The sequence below is a fragment of the Schistocerca cancellata genome, chromosome 2 (genome assembly GCF_023864275.1).
Source record: "Schistocerca cancellata isolate TAMUIC-IGC-003103 chromosome 2, iqSchCanc2.1, whole genome shotgun sequence".
NCBI classification, from domain to species: domain Eukaryota; kingdom Metazoa; phylum Arthropoda; class Insecta; order Orthoptera; family Acrididae; genus Schistocerca; species Schistocerca cancellata.
The window spans coordinates 774,470,345-774,493,014 of NC_064627.1; the positions used below are offsets into that span (position 1 = coordinate 774,470,345).

The 22,670-nt window shown below is 38.5% G+C and overlaps 1 protein-coding gene across 5 annotated transcripts in view; it reads left to right on the forward strand.

Annotated features, from left to right (window-relative positions):
- The window catches only part of LOC126162612 (lysophosphatidylserine lipase ABHD12), a 107,151-nt gene that overhangs the window by 35,044 nt on the left and 49,437 nt on the right, over positions 1–22,670 (forward strand). For all 5 annotated transcript variants that reach the window (XM_049919224.1, XM_049919225.1, XM_049919222.1 and 2 more), the window contains one exon: positions 8,873–8,978. In XM_049919224.1, coding sequence (XP_049775181.1) covers positions 8,873–8,978 — 106 coding nt within the window. The remainder of the gene's footprint in view (positions 1–8,872; positions 8,979–22,670) is intronic.

Sequence of the window (22,670 nt, forward strand, 5' to 3'; positions counted from 1 at the left end):
GAAGGAAGCATTTCTCGATCAGTTCCAATGAAGTTATTTGTATAAGAGGAAGTTGCCAGTCTTGTCTTCCTTTCACTAGCCATGGTTATGAATTTTCATATTTTGCGTGCGGAAGAAACTATCTGAGGCTGGCAAAAGACAGACAAGGAAAGTCACAAGTTGTAACGTATTAATAAAAAGACACTCTGCTGTAAATGAGTATTGCTAATTAAAAAGCATTTACAAGTGTCAGAAAAATGTTTAAAAATTTTGTAGTATATTCTTATCCTTGCAGCAAAAGTACAAATAGAAATAATAAGAAGGCACTTCTTGAAAGAAGAGAGTTTGCTGTGAATTTTACATGAAACATCAAAATATCACAAAATTCAAGTAGCTGTTTACAAAGCAAAACAATGTAATTGCCATATCTCGTGAACATAATTGGGAATTGCTATTAGAACACAACCTCATGACTCCATCATTTTTTGAAAAACGAAATCAAAATATTTGACAGAACCTACTGGCGCAATGGACAGTGACAATAAGGAAAGACATCCCTACAATGCTATATCACTTCAGCAGCGTTTCTTTGACATTTGTCATATAAAAGTAGCGTGTCTAACCCCCGCTCATTGTTTTGCATGACTGCATGCAAGGAAAGTTGAAGCAGTGGAGAGAAATACAGTCAAATGGCTCCATATACAACAGTGTAACTTGGCACGAGTGTAATTACAACACAAGAGCCAATTTCGGCCAAATTTCCTTTCAATTTTCAAACATTTCTGGGATTCTGTTGCAAAAAGTTTCATCCTCATAATTACAAGCATTACATCACTGTACTCTTCTTTTCAAGTGCTCTCAGAGACCATTAAAAATATGTGTGAATCTTTCATACTTCTTCAATATCTCGATCGATACAAGAGTTAAGACCCGTTGTCAAATAATAGAAGTGTGTGCCCCTCAATGTACTATCATTTGCTGAAAGCCTCATGTCAATATCTGGAACTGCACATGGAATAAAAATGGTGTTAAGTCTTATTTGACTCACCCTATATATCTATACGTAAAAAATATCTCAAAATTTGATGCCAGAGTAGTCTGCAGTGCAACTTTGATTTCCAGCTTTCTTCCCCCATTCCTCATACCATTTTCATTGCTTGTATGTGTTTCCCAGTAGACTTAAAGTCCTCACTGTTGCATTATATTGTTAGCATCTTTCATCATAAATTAATTTCTCATTGATTCCCACATCATGTTTAGTAAATCCCAACGCAAAGGAGGGCTGTAAGGGGTGTGGAACCAGTCAAGGTATACATTAACAGGTAGGAGCAGCCACTCCAGTTCATTGTTTAAACAAGAATAAACCATATAACAATATACTTCCTTTAATAGTTATTTGTAAGAAATTGATGCCAAATGATGATTTTAAAAACTAAACATATTTTAATAGTATCATCTTCATACATTCCCATATAAATGTTTTCCATAAATAAAGCCTGCTGTTGTGACTTAGCTTGTGATAAATTGTGATATGGTTAGAGGTAAGGATGAAGCAGTTTTTATACCATATTCCCTATGGAAGTTGACATTTCATTTTTTGGTATGGGTTGTAAACATTATGTACTAAGTGAAATTGGCAGCACTGGGGTGCACTGCAGATGGCAGCAAGATTTTCTCTCTTATCACAAAATGAAAAATTGTAGTTGTTAGAAAAAGTTACGGATTTATTTTACATATGTTCATCTTAAGTCAGTCGGGCCACAATGGCCGGGGATCGCGCGCGCGCGTGTGTGTGTGTGTGTGTGTGTGTGTGTGTGTGTGTGTGCGCGTGTGCGTGTGCGCGCGCGCGTGCGTGCGTGCGTACATGTGCGTGTGTGTGGGTGGGTGGGAGTGTGCGGTTAGCGGAGGGTGTTCTCTATTTCTGAAGGAGGTCTGTTTCATCTGAAAGCTTAAATGTTTAACAGTCTTTTCATAGTCTGTTGGTGACTCAACATCACCTCCTTTTGGTGAGAAGCAGTCTGAGATTTTTCATAATATTGTTGTAGATAGCCAATACATCTTTAGAGAAATAGGAGGAATTGAGGCGGTCAAACAGTCACATAAAAGAATTGGAGATACATCTGAGTTAAGTCTGTAAAAGGTATCTTGTGACTTTTAGGTATGTTTGTTTGATGATCTGCTTGTAGTCTTTCGCATGTTTTGCTTATTATCTTCTGTGTGTGCTAACCTGTTTACCTATGTATATTACTTATTAGCTCGTTTTCATTGACATTGCAGATCCTATCATTCAAAAGAGTACAATAATCAAATATTAACTGCTGTATTCAAAATTTGTGATTTCCCCCCCCCCCCCCCACCCCCTCATATTATTTACCACTGAAGATATGTTACTTTGGCATTACAGTTTTCATTCTGAAGACGTTGCATTCAGCTTCCTTGCTAAGCTATCCTGTGCAACCCTCTTCATCTCATAATAACTACTGCAACCTACATCCATTTAAACCTGCTAACTGTATTCATCTCTTGGTATTCCTTTGCAGTCCCCAAACATAAAGATTCTTTGGTGTTTCACTCTTTTTCGTACAAACTGATCCCATACTTGTTTAGTCAAATTGTGCCACAAATTTCTTCTTCACCAATTCTGCTCAACACCTTCTCATTAGTTCCACAGTGTACCCATTTAATCTTCAGCATTCCTCTGTAGTGCCAGATTTCAAAAGCTAATACTCTCTCCTGGTATATACTGCTTATTGCCACTGTTTCAGTTCCATACCAGGCTACACATCAGACAGATACCTTCAGAAAGGGCTTTTTAACACTTAAATTTATATCTGATATTAACAAATTTTTCATCTTCAGAAACACTTCTATTACTGTTTTAAATTTTATATCTTCAGTATTTCAGCCATTGTCCATTATTTTAATGCCCAAGTGGCAAAACTCATTTACTACTTTCAGTGTCACATTTCTGAATCTGATTGCTTCAGCATCACTTGATTTAATTTGACTTCATTCCACTACTCGTGTTTTACTTCTGTACTTGTTAGTTTTTTTAGCCTCCTTTCACGATATTGTCCATTCCGGTCAACTGCTCTTACGTGTCCTTTATAGTGTCTGACAGAATTACATCATCAGCAAACAGTTTTTATTCCTTCTCCCCAAACTTAGTTTTTTCCAAATTTTTCTTTGGTTTTCTTTACTTCTTACTCTCCAGATTGAATAACATCAGGGATAGGCTACAAACCTGTCTCACTCCCCTCTCAACCATTGCTTCCCTTTCATGCCCTTCAACTCTTTTAGATACTGTATGGTTTGTTGTAAATAATATTTTGCTCTCTGTAATTTATTCCTGCTGTCTTAAGAATTTCAAGTAGAATATTCCAGTCAACACTGTTGAAAGCCTTATGTAAGTCTACAAATTCTGTAAATGTAAGTTTACCTTTTCTTAACCTATCATAGAGTCAGTATTGCCTCATACACTCCTACATTTTTCTGGAGCCCAAGTTGATCTACTCAGAGGTAGGCTTCTACCAGTTTTACCGTTCTTTTACAAATAATTTGTCAGTATTTTGCAACCATGACTTATTAAATTGGTAGTTTGGTAATATTCACATCTGTCAACACCTTTTTTTAAAATTATTTATGAATTCTGACAGTATTTCCCCTGTCTCATACATCTTGCACACCAGATGGAATAGTTTGTTCATGGCTGGCTCTCCCTGGAGGGAATGTTGTCTGCTGCAGGGGCTTCGTTTCATCTTCGGTCTTTCAGTGCTCCAACAAATTCTTTTCGCAGTATTGTATCTCCCATCTCATCTTCATCTATGTCCTCTTGCCTTTCTGTAATATTGCAAGGAAGTTCATTTTCCTTTTATAGTCCCTCTATATATTCCGTACACCTTCCAGCTTTCCCGTCACTGCTTTCTGTCTGAGCTCTTGATATTCATAAGCCGCCTCCTCTTTTCTCCAAGGGCCTCTTCAATTTTCCTGCAGTAGTGGAATATGCTTCTAAATCCGTACATTTGTCCACTCCACAGTCTGCACTTCCTGTCAGTTTTTAGATGTTTGTGTTCCCTTTTGCCTGTTTCATTTGTTGCATTTTTATATATTCTCCTTTATCAGTTAAATTCAGTAGCTCCTGTGACATTAAAGGATTTCTGTTAAACCTTAACTTTTCACGTATTTGATCCTCTGCTGTTATCACTATTTTGTCTCTCAAAGCTACCCGTTTGACTTGTACTGTATTCCTGCTCCCTCTGAAACTCTCAACAACCTCTAGTCTTTCAACAATGTAGGAAAAGACAGAATGCTACTTACCATAAAGAAGACATGTTAAGTAGCACACACGCACAATTGACACACTTCCATAAGGACTGTCTGTAACTTAATGTGTCTTCTTTATGGTAAGTAGCAATCTGTCTTTTCTTACATTGTTGATATTCCTATCTGGTTCTTTCAAGTTAATCAGATTCTTCCTCCTTAATGTCCTACCTTTTTGCAATTATTCAATTTTAATCTAGTGTTCAAAACAAATAAAATGTGATCAGAGTCCACATCTGCCCCTGGAAATGTCTTGTGCGTTAAAATCTGGTTCTGAAATTTGTGTATTACCTGTATACAATCAGTCTGAAATCTTTCAGGTACTCCAGGTACTTCCTTCATGATTCCTATGCCAAGTGCTAGTGATGATTAAATTATGTTTTGCGCAAAATTGTAGCAGACAGCTTCCTCTTTCATTCCTGGCCCCCAGTTCATATACTCCTACTATAGTTTTCCTTCTCTTCCTCTTTGTACTAGCGAACTTCAGTCACCCACCACAAATTTTCCGCTCCCTGAAGTACCTGAATAATTTCTTTTATCTCAGAACAACCATAGACAACATTTTTGTTCATTCCTCATTACTAGAAGGGCATTCTGTTAGCAAAAAGGTGAATGGCCTTTCAGATCATGATGCGCAATTTTTAACTTTAAGAGATTTTTATGCTGCAACACGTGTTAAATATAGTCATCAGCTGTTCAGGAAAGCTGATCCAGTTGCTGTAGAGACCTTTGTAAACCTTATAAAGGAACAAGAGTGGCAAGATGTTTATAGCGCTGATACAGTAGACGATAAATATAATGCTTTTCACAAGACTTTTCTCATGCTCTTTGAAAGTTGCTTTCCGTTAGAACGTTTAAAACAGGGTACTAGCACAAACAGGCAGCCTGGGTGGCTGACTAGAGGGATAAGAATATCTTGTAGAACAAAGTGGCAATTATATCAAAACGTTAGAAACAGTCAAAATCTAAATGCAGCAGCCCTTTACAAACAGTATTGTAAGGTGCTTAAAAATGTTATTAGGAAGGCAAAAAGTATGTGGTATGCAGATAGAATAGCTAAGTCTCAGGATAAAATTAAAGCCATATGGTCAGTCGTAAACGAAGTTGCTGGTCTGCAGAGACAGGTCGAGGATATAGAATCAGTGCGTAGTGGGAATGTCCTTGTTACTGATAAGTCGCATATATGTACAGTATTTAATAATCACTTTCTGAATATAGCAGGTGAACTAAATAGAAACCTAGTCCCAACAGGGAATCATATAGCGCTCTTAGAAAAAAGTGTTCCGAGACTGTTACCTGAAATGCTCCTCCATGATACTGACAAGAGGGAGATTGAGTTAATAATTAAATCACTAAAGACCAAGAACTCTCATGGATATGACGGGGTATCTAGCAGAATCCTGAAGTATTGCTCTATGTATGTTAGCCCAGTTCTCAGCCATGTCTGTAACTTTTCCTTTAGGAGTGGTTGGTTTCCTGACCGATTAAAGTACTCGGTAGTGAAGCCAATTTATAAAAAGGGGGACATTGATAATGTTGACAACTTTAGACCTATTTCTGTTCCGTCGGTGTTTGCTAAAGTTATCGAGAAGGTTGTATATACAAGGTCACTGGAGCATTTAAATTCACATAATTTGCTGTCAAATGTTCAGTTTGGTTTTAGAAATGGTTTAACAACTGAAAATGCTATATTCTCTTTTCTCTGTGAGGTTTTGGACGGATTAAATAAAAGGTTGCGAACGCTAGGTGTTTTCTTTGATTTAACGAAGGCTTTTGACTGTGTTGACCACAAAATATTACTGCAGAAGTTGGACCATTATGGAGTAAGGGGAGTAGCTTACAATTGGTTCGCCTCTTACTTTAAGAGCAGAAAGCAGAGGGTAATTCTCCGCAATATTGAGAGTGGTAGTGATGTTCAGTCCCAATGGGGCACTGTTAAGTGGGGCGTTCCCCAAGGGTCGGTGCTGGGGCCACTGCTGTTTCTTATTTATATAAATGATATGCCTTCTAGTATTACAGGTGATTCAAAAATATTGCTGTTTGCTGATGACACCAGCTTGATAGTGAAGGATCTTGTGTGTAATATTGAAACAGTAACAAATAATGTAGTTCATGAAATAAGTTCGTGGCTTGTGGAAAATAATTTGATGCTAAATCACAGTAAGACTCAGTTTTTACAGTTTCTAGCTCACAATTCAACAAGAACCGATATTTTGGTCAGACAGAATGGGCATATTATAAGCGAGACGGAACACTTCAAATTCCTAAGCGTTCAGATAGATAGTAAGCTGCTGTGGAAAGCCCATGTCCAGGATCTTGTTCAGAAGCTAAATGCTGCTTTATTTACCATTAGAACAGTATCTGAAATAAGTGACACTTCAACACGAAAAGTAGTCTACTTCGCATATTTTCATATGCTTATGTCGTATGGTATTATTTTTTGGGGTAATTCTTCTGATTCAAAAAGGGTATTTTTGGTTCAAAAATGGGCTGTTCGAGCTATATGTGGTGTAAGTTCGAGAACCTCTTGTCGACCCCTATTCAAAAATCTGGGAATTCTGACATTACCCTCACAGTATATATTTTCTTTAATGTTGTTTGTTGTTAGCAATATTAGCCTATTCCCAAGAGTTAGCAGATTTCACTCAGTTAATACTAGGCAGAAATCAAATCTGCATGTAGAATACACTTTCTTGACTCTTGTGCAGAAAGGAGTGCAGTATTCTGCTGCATCCATTTTCAATACGCTACCACAAGAACTCAAAAATCTTAGCAGTAGCCTAAACTCTTTTAAGTCTAAACTGAAGAGTTTCCTCATGGCTCACTCCTTCTATTCTGTCGAGGAGCTCCTGGAAGAGCTAAAAAATTAAGCAAATTCCAGTGTTACATTGTTGATTTTCTTCATTTAAACTTAAGACTTGTCACCTGAATATTTTTTTTTTTATATATATATATATATTTCATTTTATCTGTTTCTAATATCGTGTTATAATTTCATGTATTGACTCGTTCCATGACCATGGAGACTTCTCCTTAATTTGGTCCCACGGAACAATAAATAAATAAATAAATAAATAATAAAAAAAATCATACATTCTTCCGATATGTTCATCTTTGGTTTAGTTGGCAAACAAACTTCTACTGTCGTGCGTGTAGGCTTTGTGTGCATCTTGACTGTGATAATGCATTCACTATGCTGTTTGTACTAGCTTACCTCCATTCCTATTTTCTTATAAATTATTAGACTGATTAATTATGACTATTTGATTTTTTTTTATTTATATCGCTGTGCGCATCTGACTGGAAATCCTGTTCCTCCTGCCACTGAACTTCACTATCTCCCCACTCTATCTAATTTCAATCTATCCATTTCCCTTTTTAAATTTTCTGACCTACCTATGTGATTAAGGTATGTAACATTTCACAATCGAACCTGTAGAATGCCAGTTTCGTTTTTCTGCTCTGTGTGACTATTTGTATGAAAAATCATGTCTCTTTGTATACGAGAGGATTTTATTAAATTTTCTGCCATAGTACAAATACATGAAAAATTTAAATTAATTCTGAGAGAATGGACGAGGCTATTTATCATCATATCTCAGTATCAAATTTCTCCTATTCTATTTGTGGTCATAGTTTGGGGATGTTAATTAAATGTGTGTAACAATTATGTGCCGGAAGAAGTGGATGGTTTTCTATTTGTTAAACATTGTCACTCCTTTAAATTCAAGGGATGTCTAGTATCCTCTGTTGAGAGGAAATGATTTATATAGGTTGTGACAGTAAGTTGTGGAGAGAGTTTACTACTGTATGGATCCATACTTCATAGGTACATGTTGCAGTCAAGCAGTGTTACTGATCCAACAATCAGTTGTGAAAAGATAGTTGTAACTATATCACCATTCACACCATTCACTGAAGACAATGTGAGAGTAAAGTTATTCAATGAAACAAGGTGTGCCCTCTATTTCGGGAGCATTATTTGGATATGTTGCAAAGGTCTCATAAGTCGAATATGTCCTTCATGTTAAGTGAGTAGATTGTTTTGTAAATCTCAATTTTTTTAAAGACATAGAAGGCGTATGTCATATTTAGCTTGTTTGTGTATATAACAGAAAATTTTAAATATTTGGGTAACATCTTTGTCATTGTTAAACTTATAATGCTAGGGAAAAGTGAAAGCAGCAGAGACCAATGGATGTGACATATCGTTATGGCAGTGGTTGTAAATCAGAGATGTACGGGGCTCAAATCCGTCTCTGGTCGCCCTAATTTACGTATTTTATGATTCTCTAATTCTGCTTAGGTGAACTATTCATTCAACAGACAACAGCTTGTTACTTCACTCTTTGAGGTGGTGTTCCATCTCAGTGAGAAGAAACCACCTTCAACTGAGTTGGTGTTTCATCTCGATGTCATTGGAACATTAAATTGTGATATTGGTCAGAGGATTCTAATCAGTGACAATAGAAAAGAAAAAGCAAAAATAGTAGTAACAGATAGTTTCTTCCATTTAGTAGGGAATGGTAAGAGACCTGATATCCACAGAATACTTCATTATTTTTATTTTCAGTGAGGTGGCCAAGGAATCCTGACTTCAATGTGCCAAAGAAGTATGGTCTTGATGGGACCAGAAATTTTTATGTTAAGACAACAGAGGATGTTCAGCTTGGAGTATGGTAAGTAATCCTGATTATTTTTATACCTAAGTGAGTAATTTAGTAATTAGTTTGTAACTTACATTAATTTTATGTATGAACAATGGGCTGCAGCCTTCATTGACAAACTGATTTTGTAAGTGTGAATTTTTTGGAATGCTACATAGTGGCTTTTAAGTTGCAACTTACTATCAAATTATTAAGGTGAATGATCTATGAAATAACCGCTCTACTGTAATAATATTTATGCTGCTCAGTGGTAGCTAGGTGTCTGTATATGATTTATACTAAGTAGAATGGCAAATGCTTTAAGTAGATATAATTTTAGTTCCTTGCTCTGGTTCATTTTAATGCAAATTGAATTGCTGGAATTGTCCAACCACATGTGAAAGAAATTTTTGTAACAGTGACAGCTGTTGCATCTTATATGGGGAAGACTTTGGTCCAACATGCGAAACTCTGATGCAGTATATACTCGTATATCTCAATCTGCAATCTTTTGTGGTAATTGTTATTGAGGGTAAAATCTTTTGGTAGATTAGGCCAAATCATTTTCCTGCTCAAACTTCAGTATTGTGTATTTTGGCAAAACATAGAATTCTAAAGTTTGTGGGGAATATGATGTGTGGGGCCTAATCATCTAGAAGATTTTACCTTCAGTATCAGTCCTCTTAATGTGACAGTATTGAGCTCCTTATGTCAATATGGACATGCTTAAATCACTTTTTCATGTAGAGAAGTGAAAGTACCAAATGGGATTGCAGCAGACTGTCATCTTGTTGTGTTTGCATGCACCACACTTATGCACAAAGTTGTTGCAGAATTTTTTGTATTCTGGGTGCAGACTGCCAGCTTAGTGACTTATGTCTTGATGTAACTAAGTGTGGAGCAGTGAGATAACATGCCGCTGAAAAACTGCTGTCACAAAAAGGGATGCTTGCACGACTGAAACACTCCAGTAAAACATAATATTGAAATGTGGCCTCAGGAGATGCCTGTGCAGTGAGCCTCATGGTTCCTTAAGGAACACATTCAGTTCATCGTCCCAACACTATGCAAGAGTGAGAGCTCCAATATCAAGTTACTTCGTGATGACATTGGTACAGTAGTTTCTGTCTGCTAGCACATTCTACATGCTCGACGTCTGTTGTGAACTGCACAATACAGTTTAACTGTCCCGCTGACATACCATTGCTTCGTCCAGTCTCTCATGAAGGTCAAAAGTGAGTGATAAATGATTCAAAAATGTCTCACATTTGAGCACGTACAGAAGTTTTTCTTGGAGGCATGGCTACATATACCTTATACTTGCGTCCACATCAGTTCATTTGCCGGAACGATCACTTTTGAGTGAAAATTACCAAAAGTTGGCTTTGTTAGTTGACAAATTGCTTAACACAGCTGCTATGGCAGTTACAAATGTGTTCATCGTGAGGGTAACAGATGGCTGAAGATGAGGCCATGCCAGTGGTGTGCCTTCTGCAATAGTGGCTTATAATCTGTTCATAAGCATTTACTTTAGTCTTACTCAGCAGGCTTAAATTTTTAGCAACTGTTTGAATGATGTGGCCAAAACCATATGACTGTATGCAAAATCTGCTGTGGATGTTTGTCATGCTCAAGACCTGCCACAACTCATGTACCATTTTAGATTGTTTAAACTTCCAGATTGCTTCGAAAACACTATTGAGACTATCATTGAGAATACTTGGTTTCCATATACGAGGTCTGTTCAAATAATTCTGGAACATTGGTAATTTGGCACCAATGGTGTGTTGGAGTGAAATGCAGTTGCCATCTCTGCATATGCCTTTGTTTAATGTGTAAGAGCCAGAAGTTCCATTGTTGTATGTCTGTTAGTTATTGTTCAGTGCTATATTGAGTAGAACATTGCGTCGTACAGTTTGCAAATCTCGAAATACAGACACACACCAAATAATGTAGGAAGCGTGTGGTGATGAAACAGAAGTTAAAGATGACCCTTGTTTAGGATGCCCTTCCTCGTCTGCCGATGATGCTCATGTCACGAATGTGAATGAAATTGTGCGTGCCTTTTGGAGACTGGCTGTATGATACATTGCAGAAGAATGTAACATTTCAGTTGGATCATGTCATGAAATCCTGACACACAATTTGGGATGTATCATGTTGCCACCAAGTTTGCTCCATGGCTCACGAGTGAAGATCAGAAAGACCTTCACCCTGCAATCTGTGAAAAGCTTTTGGACCACACGGATGAGAACAAGGTGTTCTTTAAGAGAATAATAACTCGTGATGAGATGTGGATCTACGGTTTGATGTTGAGACCAAGGTTCAATCTTCACAATCGATTGGGACAGGTTCTCTAAGACCAAAAAAAGCTCATCAGGTCAGGTCAAATGTCAAAGCCACAATGATTGTTTTCTTTGATTTTGAAGGATTAGTTCATCATGAGTTCATGACATAGGGGCAAACTGTTAATCACTAGCACTATCAGGACATGTTGCAATGCCTCGGTGAAATGTGGCGAGGCAATTCCTGGCTCTTGCATCACGATAATGTACTCACACATTCATCCCTGTTGGTGCATGACTATTGCAAAAAAAAAAAAAAAAAACGAAATCATTGTGCTGCCTCATTCTCCATACTCTCCAGACATGGCCCCTGTGGACGTTTTTGTTTATTTTCAAAGCTGAAAACAATGATGAAAGGACAAAGATTTTCAACAATAGACAAGATAAATAAAAATTCGATTACGGGACTTCGCGCAATCCAGCAAGAGGCATACGAAGACTGCTTCCAGAAGTGGAAATAGCATTGGGAGCGGTGTACTACAAAGTTTCGGAACTTTTTGAACAGACCTCATATGTATCCTCCAGAGGGCCCACATCTCATTTGTGAGTACATGCATGGCAAGCATGGTGCCCAAGCCATTACTACTTCCTTTTCTGTGTTGCAATTTTAATTTCTGACTATATCTTTTCTTTCACGTATTCTGTGGGACAGATTCCATGCAGACAGTCTCACTCGCTTGTTGGATCTTGATTCTGGCTTGTCCCACATTGTTCCTTTATTTTACCTCACATATATTTGTTAATTTATGTTCGGTCCCTACATCTGGGTTTCACCTCAACTTTTTTCAAAACTTTTGACAGATGGTGCAGTGAAGTTTGCACACAATTCTGCGTGATAGTCAGCCTAAGTGGGAGCAGGGGGGGGGGGGGGGGGGGTGTCAAGAGTACACATAGAGTGATAGGCCCTTTACGACGCAGAGGGAAAGGAAAAAGAAACCATGCGACTTGTGGACAGTAATATCCCTCACTTCCTAGTTTGCAACCAAGCAGTCTCTCAACAAAGCAGTGTTTTTTGTGGAAAATATTAGAAACGTACCTGATCAAGTCCATTCCCTTAGCAATTTGTGAAGTGGTTCAATCTTAATTAAAATGTGAAATACTATCTGTCTGCGATGTAACACTCTTGTAAACAACTTGGTGAGGTACTTTCTATCATCACAGCCCCTAAGAACCTCAACATGGTACAGGGATTAATTTTTCACAGAGACCTACGCTACAGGCTGACAGTATGTTGTGGACCGGACCTCCATACAAGGTAATCACTGCCATGAAAGGTGAAAATCATGTGGTGCCGTTGTGAAGTGAACCTGTATTTCCCACCCTTGATTTGGTATTTTAATGGCTATATGTCTTCCTGGTATACATACAACCTGATTTGTGAAGACTGTGCATGGCCACTGCACACAAAAATTCATCGTATGTGCTACCACCTGTCTGGGTCAACAGCGGGAAAGACTGTCCTCTCTGGTCCCCAAAGTTTACTAACCTACTCAAAGAATGCAAAATCCAGAAACTTAAGGTCACAGATGTTTCTCATATTTTTTAATATAAATACAAAATCCAATAGGGGTAATGCAGGAGTAGGTTTGATAATGAATAAAAAAATAAGAGTGAGGGTAAGCTACTACAAACAGCAGAGTGAACGCATTATTGTGGTCAAGATAGACACGAAGCCCATGCCTACTACAGTAGTACAAGTTTATATGCCAACTAGCTCTGCAGATGATGATGAAAATGATGTACTGAAGGGAGACGAAAGTTTAATAGTCATGGGTGACTGAAATTCGAGAGTAGGAAACGGGAGAGAAAGAAACATAGGTGAATATGGATTGGGGGTAAGAAATGAAAGAGGAAGCCGTCTGGTAGAATTTTGCACAGAGCATAACTTAATCATAGCTAACACTTGGTTCAAGAATGATAAAAAAAAAGGTTGTATACATGGAAGAATCCTGGAGATACTAGAAGGTATCAGATAGATTAAATAATGGTAAGACAGAGATTTAGGAACCAGGTTTTAAATTGTAAGACATTTCCAGGGGCAGATCTGGACTCTGACCACAATCTATTGGGTATGAACTGTACATAAAACTGAAGAAACTGCAAAAAGGTGGGAATTTAAGGAGATGGGACCTGGATAAACTAACTAAACCAGAGGTTGTACAGAGTTTCAGGGAGAGCATAAGGCAACAATTGACAGGAATGAGTGAAAGAAATACAGTAGAAGAGGAATGGGTAGCTCTGAGGGATGAAGTAGTGAAGGCAGCAGAGGATCAAGTAGGTAAAAAGATGAGGACTAGAAGAAATCCTTGGGTAACAGAAGAAATATTGAATTTAATCGATGAAAGGAGAAAATATAAAAATGCAGTAAATGAAGCAGGCAAAAAGGAATAAAAACATCTCAAAAATGAGATCGACAGGAAGTGCAAAATAGCTAAGCAGGGATGGCTAGAGGACAAATGTAAGGATGTAGAGGCGTATCTTACTAGGGGGAAGATAGTTACTGCCTACAGGTAAATTAAAGAGGCCTTTGGAGAAGAGAGAACCACTTGTATGAACATCAAGAGCTTAGATGGAAACCCAGTTCTAAGCAAAGAAGGGAAAGCAGACAGGTGGAAGGAGTATATAGAGGGTCTATACAAGGGCGATGTACTTGAGGACAATATTATGGAAATGGAAGAGGATGTAGATGAAGATGAAATGGGAGATACGATACTGCGTGAAGAGTTTGACAGAGCACTGAAAGACCTGAGTCAAAACAAGCCCCAGGGAGTAGACAACATTCCATTGGAACTACTGATGGCCTTGGGAGAGCCAGTCCTGACAAAACTCTACCATCAGGTGAGCAAGATATATGAAACAGGCGAAATACCCTCAGACTTCAAGAAGAATATAATTCCAATCCCAAAGAAATCAGGTGTTGACAGATGTGAAAATTACCAAACTATCAGTTCAATAAGTCCCAGCTGCAAAATACTAACGCAAATTCTTTACAGACGAATGGAAAAACTGATAGCAGCCGACCTTGGGGAAGATCAGCTTGGATTCCGTAGAAATGTTGGAACACGTGAGGCAATACTGACCCTACGACTTATCTTAGAAGAAAGATTAAGGAAAGGCAAACCTACGTTTCTAGCACTTGTAGACTTAGAGAAAGCTTTTGACAATGTTGACTGGAATACTCTCTTTCAAATTCTAAAGGTGGCAGGGGTAAAATACAGGGAGCGAAAGGCAGTTCACAATTTGTACAGAAACCAGATGGCAGTTATAAGAGTTGAGGGGCATGAAAGGGAAGCAGCGGTTGGGAAGGGAGTGAGACAGGGTTGTAGCCTCTCCTCGATGTTGTTCAATTTGTATATTGAGTAAACAGTAAGGGAAACAAAAGAAAAATTTGGAGTAGGTATTAAAATCCATGGAGAAGAAATAAAAACTTTGAGGTTTGCCGATGACATTGTAATTCTGTCAGAGACAGCAAAGCATTTGGAAGAGCAGTTGAACGGAATGGACAGTGTCTTGAAAGGAGGATATAAGATGAACATCAGCAAAAGCAAAACGAGGATAATGGAATGTAGTCGAATGAAGTCGGGTGATGCTGAGGGAATTAGATTAGGAAATGAGGCACTTAAAGTAGTAAAGGAGTTTTGCTATTTGGCGAGCAACATAACTGATGATGGTCGAAGTAGAGAGGATATAAAATGTAGACTGGCAATGGCTAGGAATGTGTTTCTGATGAAGAGAAATTTGTTAACATAGAGTATAGATTTAAGTGTCAGGAAGTCGTTTCTGAAAGTATTTGTATGGAGTGTAGCCATGTAAGGAAGTGAATCGTGGACGATAAATAGTTTGGACAAGAACAGAATAGAAGCTTTCAAAATGTGGTGCTACAGAAGAATGCTGAAGATTAGATGGGTAGATCACATAACTAATGAGGATGTATTGAATAGAATTGGGGAGAAGAGGAGTTTGTGGCACAACTTGACAAGAAGGGGGGACCGGTTGGTAGGACATGTTCTGAGGCATCAAGGGATCACAAATTTAGCATTGGAGGGCAGAGTGGAGGGTAAAAATCGTAGAGGGAGACAAAGAGATGAATACACTAAGCAGATTCAGAATAATTTAGGTTCCAGTAAGTACTGGGAGATGAAGAAGCTTGCACAGGATAGAGTAGCATGGAGAGCTGCATCAAACCAGTCTCAGTACTGAAGACCACAACAACAACGACAACAACAACATTTTTTAATCTTGTAAAAAATATGATCCATTGGCATTCAGTCTCAGTGGTACTGACCTTTGCCATTACTGTGACCAGGTCAGCAGCAGTACCTGGTGTATTTACCTCCTCGACATCGACCTCCGTTCTACACCTGGATGGAGATACAGCTTTCTCCTCCATCAACTAGCCATCCCCCAGTGACAAGGCTCCCTCTTGCGAACCCTCTCCCTGTAAATGCACAGATCAGAGGTCTGACACCAGCCAGTAGCTGAAAGAGCCATGGACTGTGGCTTCTAGAGCTGCCCATTCTTTTTCCTTTCCTTTACCCACAGTCCATAAATCTTCATGAGAATAATCTAGACTACCAAAAGATGTGGAGGAGGACCTTGGATGTGCTAGATCCTCCCATGCCAATGGACTCTGAACCAATGTTTGTTGATGTTGTTCCACCTCCACTGGCAACAGCCAATGATCTGGGGGTGTGATCTTTCCTGTTAGCCCTTTCGCACCTAACCAAGTCATCCTAAATGTGACGATACAATGGAGTTGCAATGAATGATAATGTCATCTGCCATAACAACAAGAATTAATTCCCTTTTATTGTACAGACTGTGCTGCTTTCCATGAAATGAACTCCACTGATGACCATTCCCAAACCCTCAGAGGTTACGGTGCCTTCTGTTGGACCTGTACATTGGTTCGCGCAGATGTTATCAGTGAGTGGACTACCCTCCATACCACATTGGAAGCAATGGCAGTGACAGTGCGTACGATCCCAGTGACCACCAGTATAATATTTATTTGTCTCCTGGCAGGGTACTTACCTAGACCAACTTCATCTAACAAATGTCATCCCATTTACTCCTGTTGGGGGATTTCAGTGTGCACCACCCATTGTGGGGAGGGCTTCTAACTTCTTTCTGGTCCTGATCTCTCTCTCTCTCTCTCTCTCTCTCTCCTCAGTGATGGTACTCCTTTCCATTTCAGCACTTCCAAAGGCACATGGCAGTCCCTTCCTCCCATTTTATGGCTTCACTACAGTGGTCACTACAGAATGATCTTTGTGTCAGTGACCACTTCATGGCAATCCCGTCACTTCCTTGTACTGCCCAATGGACAACTGGGCTCTTACAGGTGCCTTCTGGCAGCTGCATGCCTCTGCTGTTACCTGCGCATTCTGCCTTGTCAGACTCCATAGATGAGGTTTTGGGAGATCACTCTAACGTGACATGAGAACTGCTGTTCCTCTTTCTACATGCCGTTTCCATCATCAGGTGATGCCATAATGGACCAGAGGCACATAACAGCTATTCAGGATTGTCAAAGGACCCTGCATTGTCTCAAGCAGCAACCTCCACATACAATCTGTCTTACTTTTAACTGAGGCTCTGCACTCATTCTCACTGTTAATTAAATGCAGTAAGAAGGAGTGCTGGGAGCATGGCGTCTCTTCCTAAGGAATCTATGTTTCTTCATCCCAAGTGTGGGCCAAGCTCCATAGTTCTTTTGGCCACCAAATATCATAGCTGTTCTGAGTCTCTTCCTTCAGTGTGGCATTTGTACTGATGCACTGTTTCTTGCAGCCCGCTTTGCAGTAGTGTCAGAATCCTATTCTTATCCATCTACCATTCAGATTCGGAAGTTGAAGACGTCTCCCCATCCTTCACCCCACCCTGAATTATATAATGATTATTTCACTGACTGAGGACTGCTTCAGGCTCTTGTCACAATATAGCCCCATGACCTGGTTCAATTCGTAATCAGATGGCACAACATAGGAGTGTTACTGAGACTCCATGTACTTAGTGTCTTTGACTGTATTTGGCTTGAAGGTGTTTCTCTTTCGCAGTGGAGAGATAGTACCATCTACTCAATCATTAAGCCAGACAAAACCCCAAATCCATTGACAGCTAATAAACACTTAGCATCATCAATGTGCTCTGCAAACTGCTTGTAAGATTGGTAGTTTGATGATTACACCGGATTATCAAATGAAATCAAATTAAGATGCATAAAGACAACATTTTTCTGATGGACTGTTGTTAAAACTTCCTTGTATGATGCTTGCGTGATGTTCGATGATGATAACTCTGGAAGAATCAGGATCCTTATGAGATGAGGATTTGATGCAGGTTGCTTTACTTGAAACCTACTGAAGAAGAGTGGTGATGTGCATATTGGTTGTTCTGAAATGTCAGTGGAAGATATTGGCAAAAGGGCAAACCAGAACATCAGATTAGAAGAAAAGAGTTGCGTGAAGACCAAAAATACCAAATGTACAATTACAAACAGCACTAAGGTTCTTGGTTCTGGCATAAATGTTAATTATTTTTTCTGCATTTCTCACAACTTTCATTGAACACTTTCTGCTGAAGCATTGCAGACAAAAAGGTGAAATTCACTTCATATTTTCTACATACTGTAACACAACTTCCTGTGGTACAAAGTTTTTCAAAGTGGATTACTGTCAATTTATGTAAATTTTTGTGAAATAAAAATTGCTGTGTATCATAAGCATAAATTTAAATAATTGTGAGAATTTTAAGACTGATATTAAAAAAGTGGTGTACAGATTTGTATACGTAATTACTAAGAATAATGTAAGACATTTTGAAAGTGACAAGTAAAGTAAGTTTGTAGAAAATGTTGCTCTTGTGATAGTATGTGTTCTAATACTAAAAATATGCACTGAGGTACTGTTCAAATTATTTGACAAAAGAAATGGAAAAATACAAAAATTATAGCAAATAACATAATGACAGTATGCAAAATTTGATTCAGTTGTCTTTCAAAAAGTAGAAGTTACATTAGCTCACTTCGTCTCATTACTGTTTGTGCAAACTAGTACCCATTACATTTTTAACCTTCTCCCAGCTAAAAGGAATTCTTGACTCTGTGAATGTCTTTGCCCATAGTAGGGTTGGTGGGTGGGGGGGGAAGGGGGTCCGATACGGGTCTGGTTTTTCTCACCACAGAAGAGCCCTGAGAGGTGCTTTGTCTGTTCTGATCAATGTACATCAGCTCTGGCATCCGTAATGCTTTCAATGCCTCAATTTTACCAGTCCTGCGTACTTTTACAACACCTTGAAATTTCTGGTGACATCACTATCTCCAAACAAATTCCCCCTTGGGCAAGATACTAACGACATCACTGCTTAGTCCCTTAATCACCAACCAACCTTCTATATATGGTCATTAGAAAATCATTAATATGCTGTGTTGGATAGCAGTTGATTATAGTTTGGGCGTTGAGTCATCAGTAGTTGCTACAGGAGTGCCATCTGTTGTCTTAATTACAACATAGAACGATCAAGTCGAACTGCTTTTTAAAGGACAACGGTACACATTTCAGCATAAACCAGTAGTTTTCTTTTGCAGTTGGAAGCTTACCTAGATACAACCAGTATGCCTATGCATGAACCAGTAGCATTGGATATGGTGATTGGTTAGAAATGTTTCACTATTGCTGAAGTAGTTATTTATTGAGTGACACCTGAGCATTGCCAAAGCTGTTCATCATACCAACAGCAAACTTAACAATCATTCTCACAACAGAATTATTGACATGACAGAATTGCCCTCACCTAGAAAAGTGAGTTTTATGTTTCTGCTGCTGGGAGCATTTTCATATACCAAGTGTGCGTACTAAGAGTCATCAAGTGAATTTTCTCTGGTGTTGGTGTTTCAGCAGATATTTGTAGTTTCATTCTTGCTATATGAAGTTGGAGTTATACCAAACAAATATTGCTCATCACACCTTTCATGCAATACCCAATGTTGACAGAAAACATCAGTTTGTTTCCCATTACAAATAAGAGCTTTTAAAGCTGAATTTCACATGCCAAACAGATAGTGGTCCCAAATTAATATAGTAAATTATTGGATTTGGAGATATGTTTTAACAGGGACAGTAAAAAACGGTAAAACGTGTTCACCCTGTCTTCATTGCACGACTTACCCTGTCTCACATGCTGTCTTGACTTTTTTCTGCCTGCTACCTCCATGCAGCAGTGCTACTCAGTCACAGCTGGGGATTAGTGGTTATTCTTGATTTTCTACTGCCACTATTGATACATATTGCTAAAAAAATATCACACACTACTAATTTGAGATCATCCTATCGAAAGTGCACATAACATTAAGTTTTAAAAATAATTTTATTTGTAACTGGAAACAAGCCAACACTTTCCGTTGAAACTAGACATTACATGAAACATATGATGAGCAGTATTTATTTGGGCCAACTCTATCTACACATTGCAAAAGCAGAAATTAAAATATCTGCTGAAACTCTAGACAAAATGCACCTAACAACTCTTATGACAGGCACCTTATATATCTTCAACATGCAGAAAGTCATGGCTACTATTTTTTGATGTGTTCTCATTTATCAATGACTACTACCACATTTGCAGGACCTCTATTGCATTATACTGTAGTGCTGTATGTGGGATGCAGTTGGGGATAAATGTCCATATCCTTCAAAGAGAAAATTTTTTTCTATCTCAAGGTGCACATTCGCACAGGTTTTAGATCAGAACCCGCCGGGGCATCCCAAACTTAATCCATGCCAGGTATGCAAGCCTTGTGCAGCCCGATGCCTGGCCTGTCTCAGCTTATTTTCAGCCCTTCTCACTAATGCGTGCTACAGCAAGACTTCTTCTTCTTCTTCTTCTTCTTCTTTTGTGTATTGCATTTTTCGGCTAGCACAATTCTCTTCAGTTTGGTAGAATCGTGGTGTCAGTGCTGTTTTCCTTTTGCTATTTCTTCATATTCACAAATCCAGTGTCTGTCTGCACAAAAAGAGGCTGTCTGGTGATCTATTGCCACAAGGCTTTAAGAATGAAATGGGAATGTCATTAGACATTGCAAGGTGAGAAACAACATATTTTTAATTTGATGGGAATCAAATCAAAAAGAACACACACATTCAGAAAAACACTCCAGTTCAAGAAAATGCAAGGTTTGAAGAATTCATTGTGGCCGTGAAAGAATTACAAGGATAGTGTCATAAATGTTTTGAGGACATTGACAGTGTTAAATCTGTTTTGTAGCTGTTTTTGAGACCATTCGCTGTTTCCCTTGAAAGTGCCCCATGCATGTGTGAAAGACTTTGTTGTGGGATTATGAAACTAAATGTCATGATTACGTGGCAGCTTGAGAGCAAAAATCTATGAAATTTCCTCTGTCTGTCCGTATGCCAACAGTTTGTACTAGATAAGAATTATGTCTTCATTGCACCAAAAGTAATTAAATAATACTAAAAACTTGTTTTGTTTGTTGACAAATTTGAATTATATAGCCAAGTCGTATCCAGTGTAACAAAACTGTCTTTTACAAGGGCCATTCAATAAGTAAAGCAACACTCTTGATTTTTTTTTTCTGAGCCAGTTTTGGTTGAAAAATGCAGAATTTGTTGTAGAATGTTGTGGAATATTCCTGTTTCAGCCCCTATAGTTCTGTGAGGTTCCAATTGGTGGCATATGTAACAGTGTTTTTATAGAAGTACAGAACTGTCATTGAGTTTCTTTTGGCAGAAAACTGGAACATCACAGATATGCATAGGTGATTTGTAGAATGTGTATGGAGACCTGGCTGTGAACAAAAGCGTGGTGAATCATTGGGCAAGGCATTTGTCATCATTGCAACAAGGTCACGCCAACCTGTCTGATCTCTGTGTGCTGGCTGGCCATGCACAGCTGTGACTCCAGCAATTTCGGAATGTGTGGACACTATCATTTCGGTGAGCTGTGGATCACAAACAAACACCTCGTTACTCAACTGGATGTCTGTTGGTAGTGCTCACATACTCTTCCACCAGTTGGGCTGCTCAAGTGTGTGCACCTGCTGGGTTCTTTGCCACCTAACGGAAGACTGTAAATAGTATTCTGGAGCCACAAAGAGCAGTCGAAGGACCCTCTGTACAGAATTGCCTGTGCATTATGAGGCTGATTGTGACAATTTTTTGTTGAACATTATTGCAGGTGATGAAACGTGGGTTCATCACTTCAAACAGGAAACAAAATGACAATCCATGGTGTGGTGCCACACCACAAAAAAATGTTATGGTGAATCTCACACCTTCCGACTTCCATCCTTTTGTAGCCAAAAGAGTGGGGAATAATATGGTATATTGGAATCCTGAATAAAACCAACGTGTCTTCGGAAAAAAAGTGTTGCATTACTTATTTGACGCTCCTCACAAGTGCAAAGCAATTGTACCTTCCCCTCTAACCTCTCCTTCCACTTGGATATCATGGCATGGCTGTAGGGGAAGTGTGCAGTTGGGTTGAGCTTTGTGGCACTCATGCCGGGGCACTGCGCATAAGCCGAATTTTTGGGTGCCCCTGTTTTAGATTGTTCTGTGAAAACTACATGAGTGTCAGTTTGAATTGTTTCCACATCCTATACATCTATAGCAGCTTTAGGTAGCTGTTTAGCACTTTTCATTTTGAAATATGAGGAAAAGGCTGAGTGGATGATTTGTATCAAATAATTAGGAGAGAGCTGAGACAATGTTTATTTTGTTCAGTTGGACAAATATTCTTTTAATAAGGCCATTAAAACATTGTAAAGTCATTGGACCAGAAAAATAAAAACAGTGCATTGATATGTTAATTTTTATGTAGTGTCATGAAGCTGTGAAAAGTCATCTATCTTTAGAAAATGTGTATATCTGTTCATTGCTGCCATCACACAGACCAGTGTCTGTAAATATTTTAGTGCTCAACTGTTTACCTTTTAGTTCCTTGTGATCCTTATGAGGTCTGTTATGTCACCATTCCTTTCAGTAGTTATTCCCGTGTCAGCCATAATGGAGGTGAGTTCGATGTTTTCTTCCGTACTTAAAATGGGCTTGGGTTATTATATATAATGATTAATTAAAATACAAGTATTTTTGTACTTTGTGATATAAATTTTGCATGTGTTTTACTTAAAACTCTGCCCCATTTTCACACACACATCAAGAGTTCTGCTCAACTCTCACATTCCATAGAACAAGCCAGAAGACCATTTTGAAAAAGAGTAACAAGAAAGGACTGCAAAGATTCACTTTCTCTTTTCTGGTCATGTTTTTCTGACATTTTCAATGATTAGACTGTTCATTTTATAAAATTGCAGTTATATTTTTCCTATAAATACATACTTCCTCTTATAAACTTTTAAAAA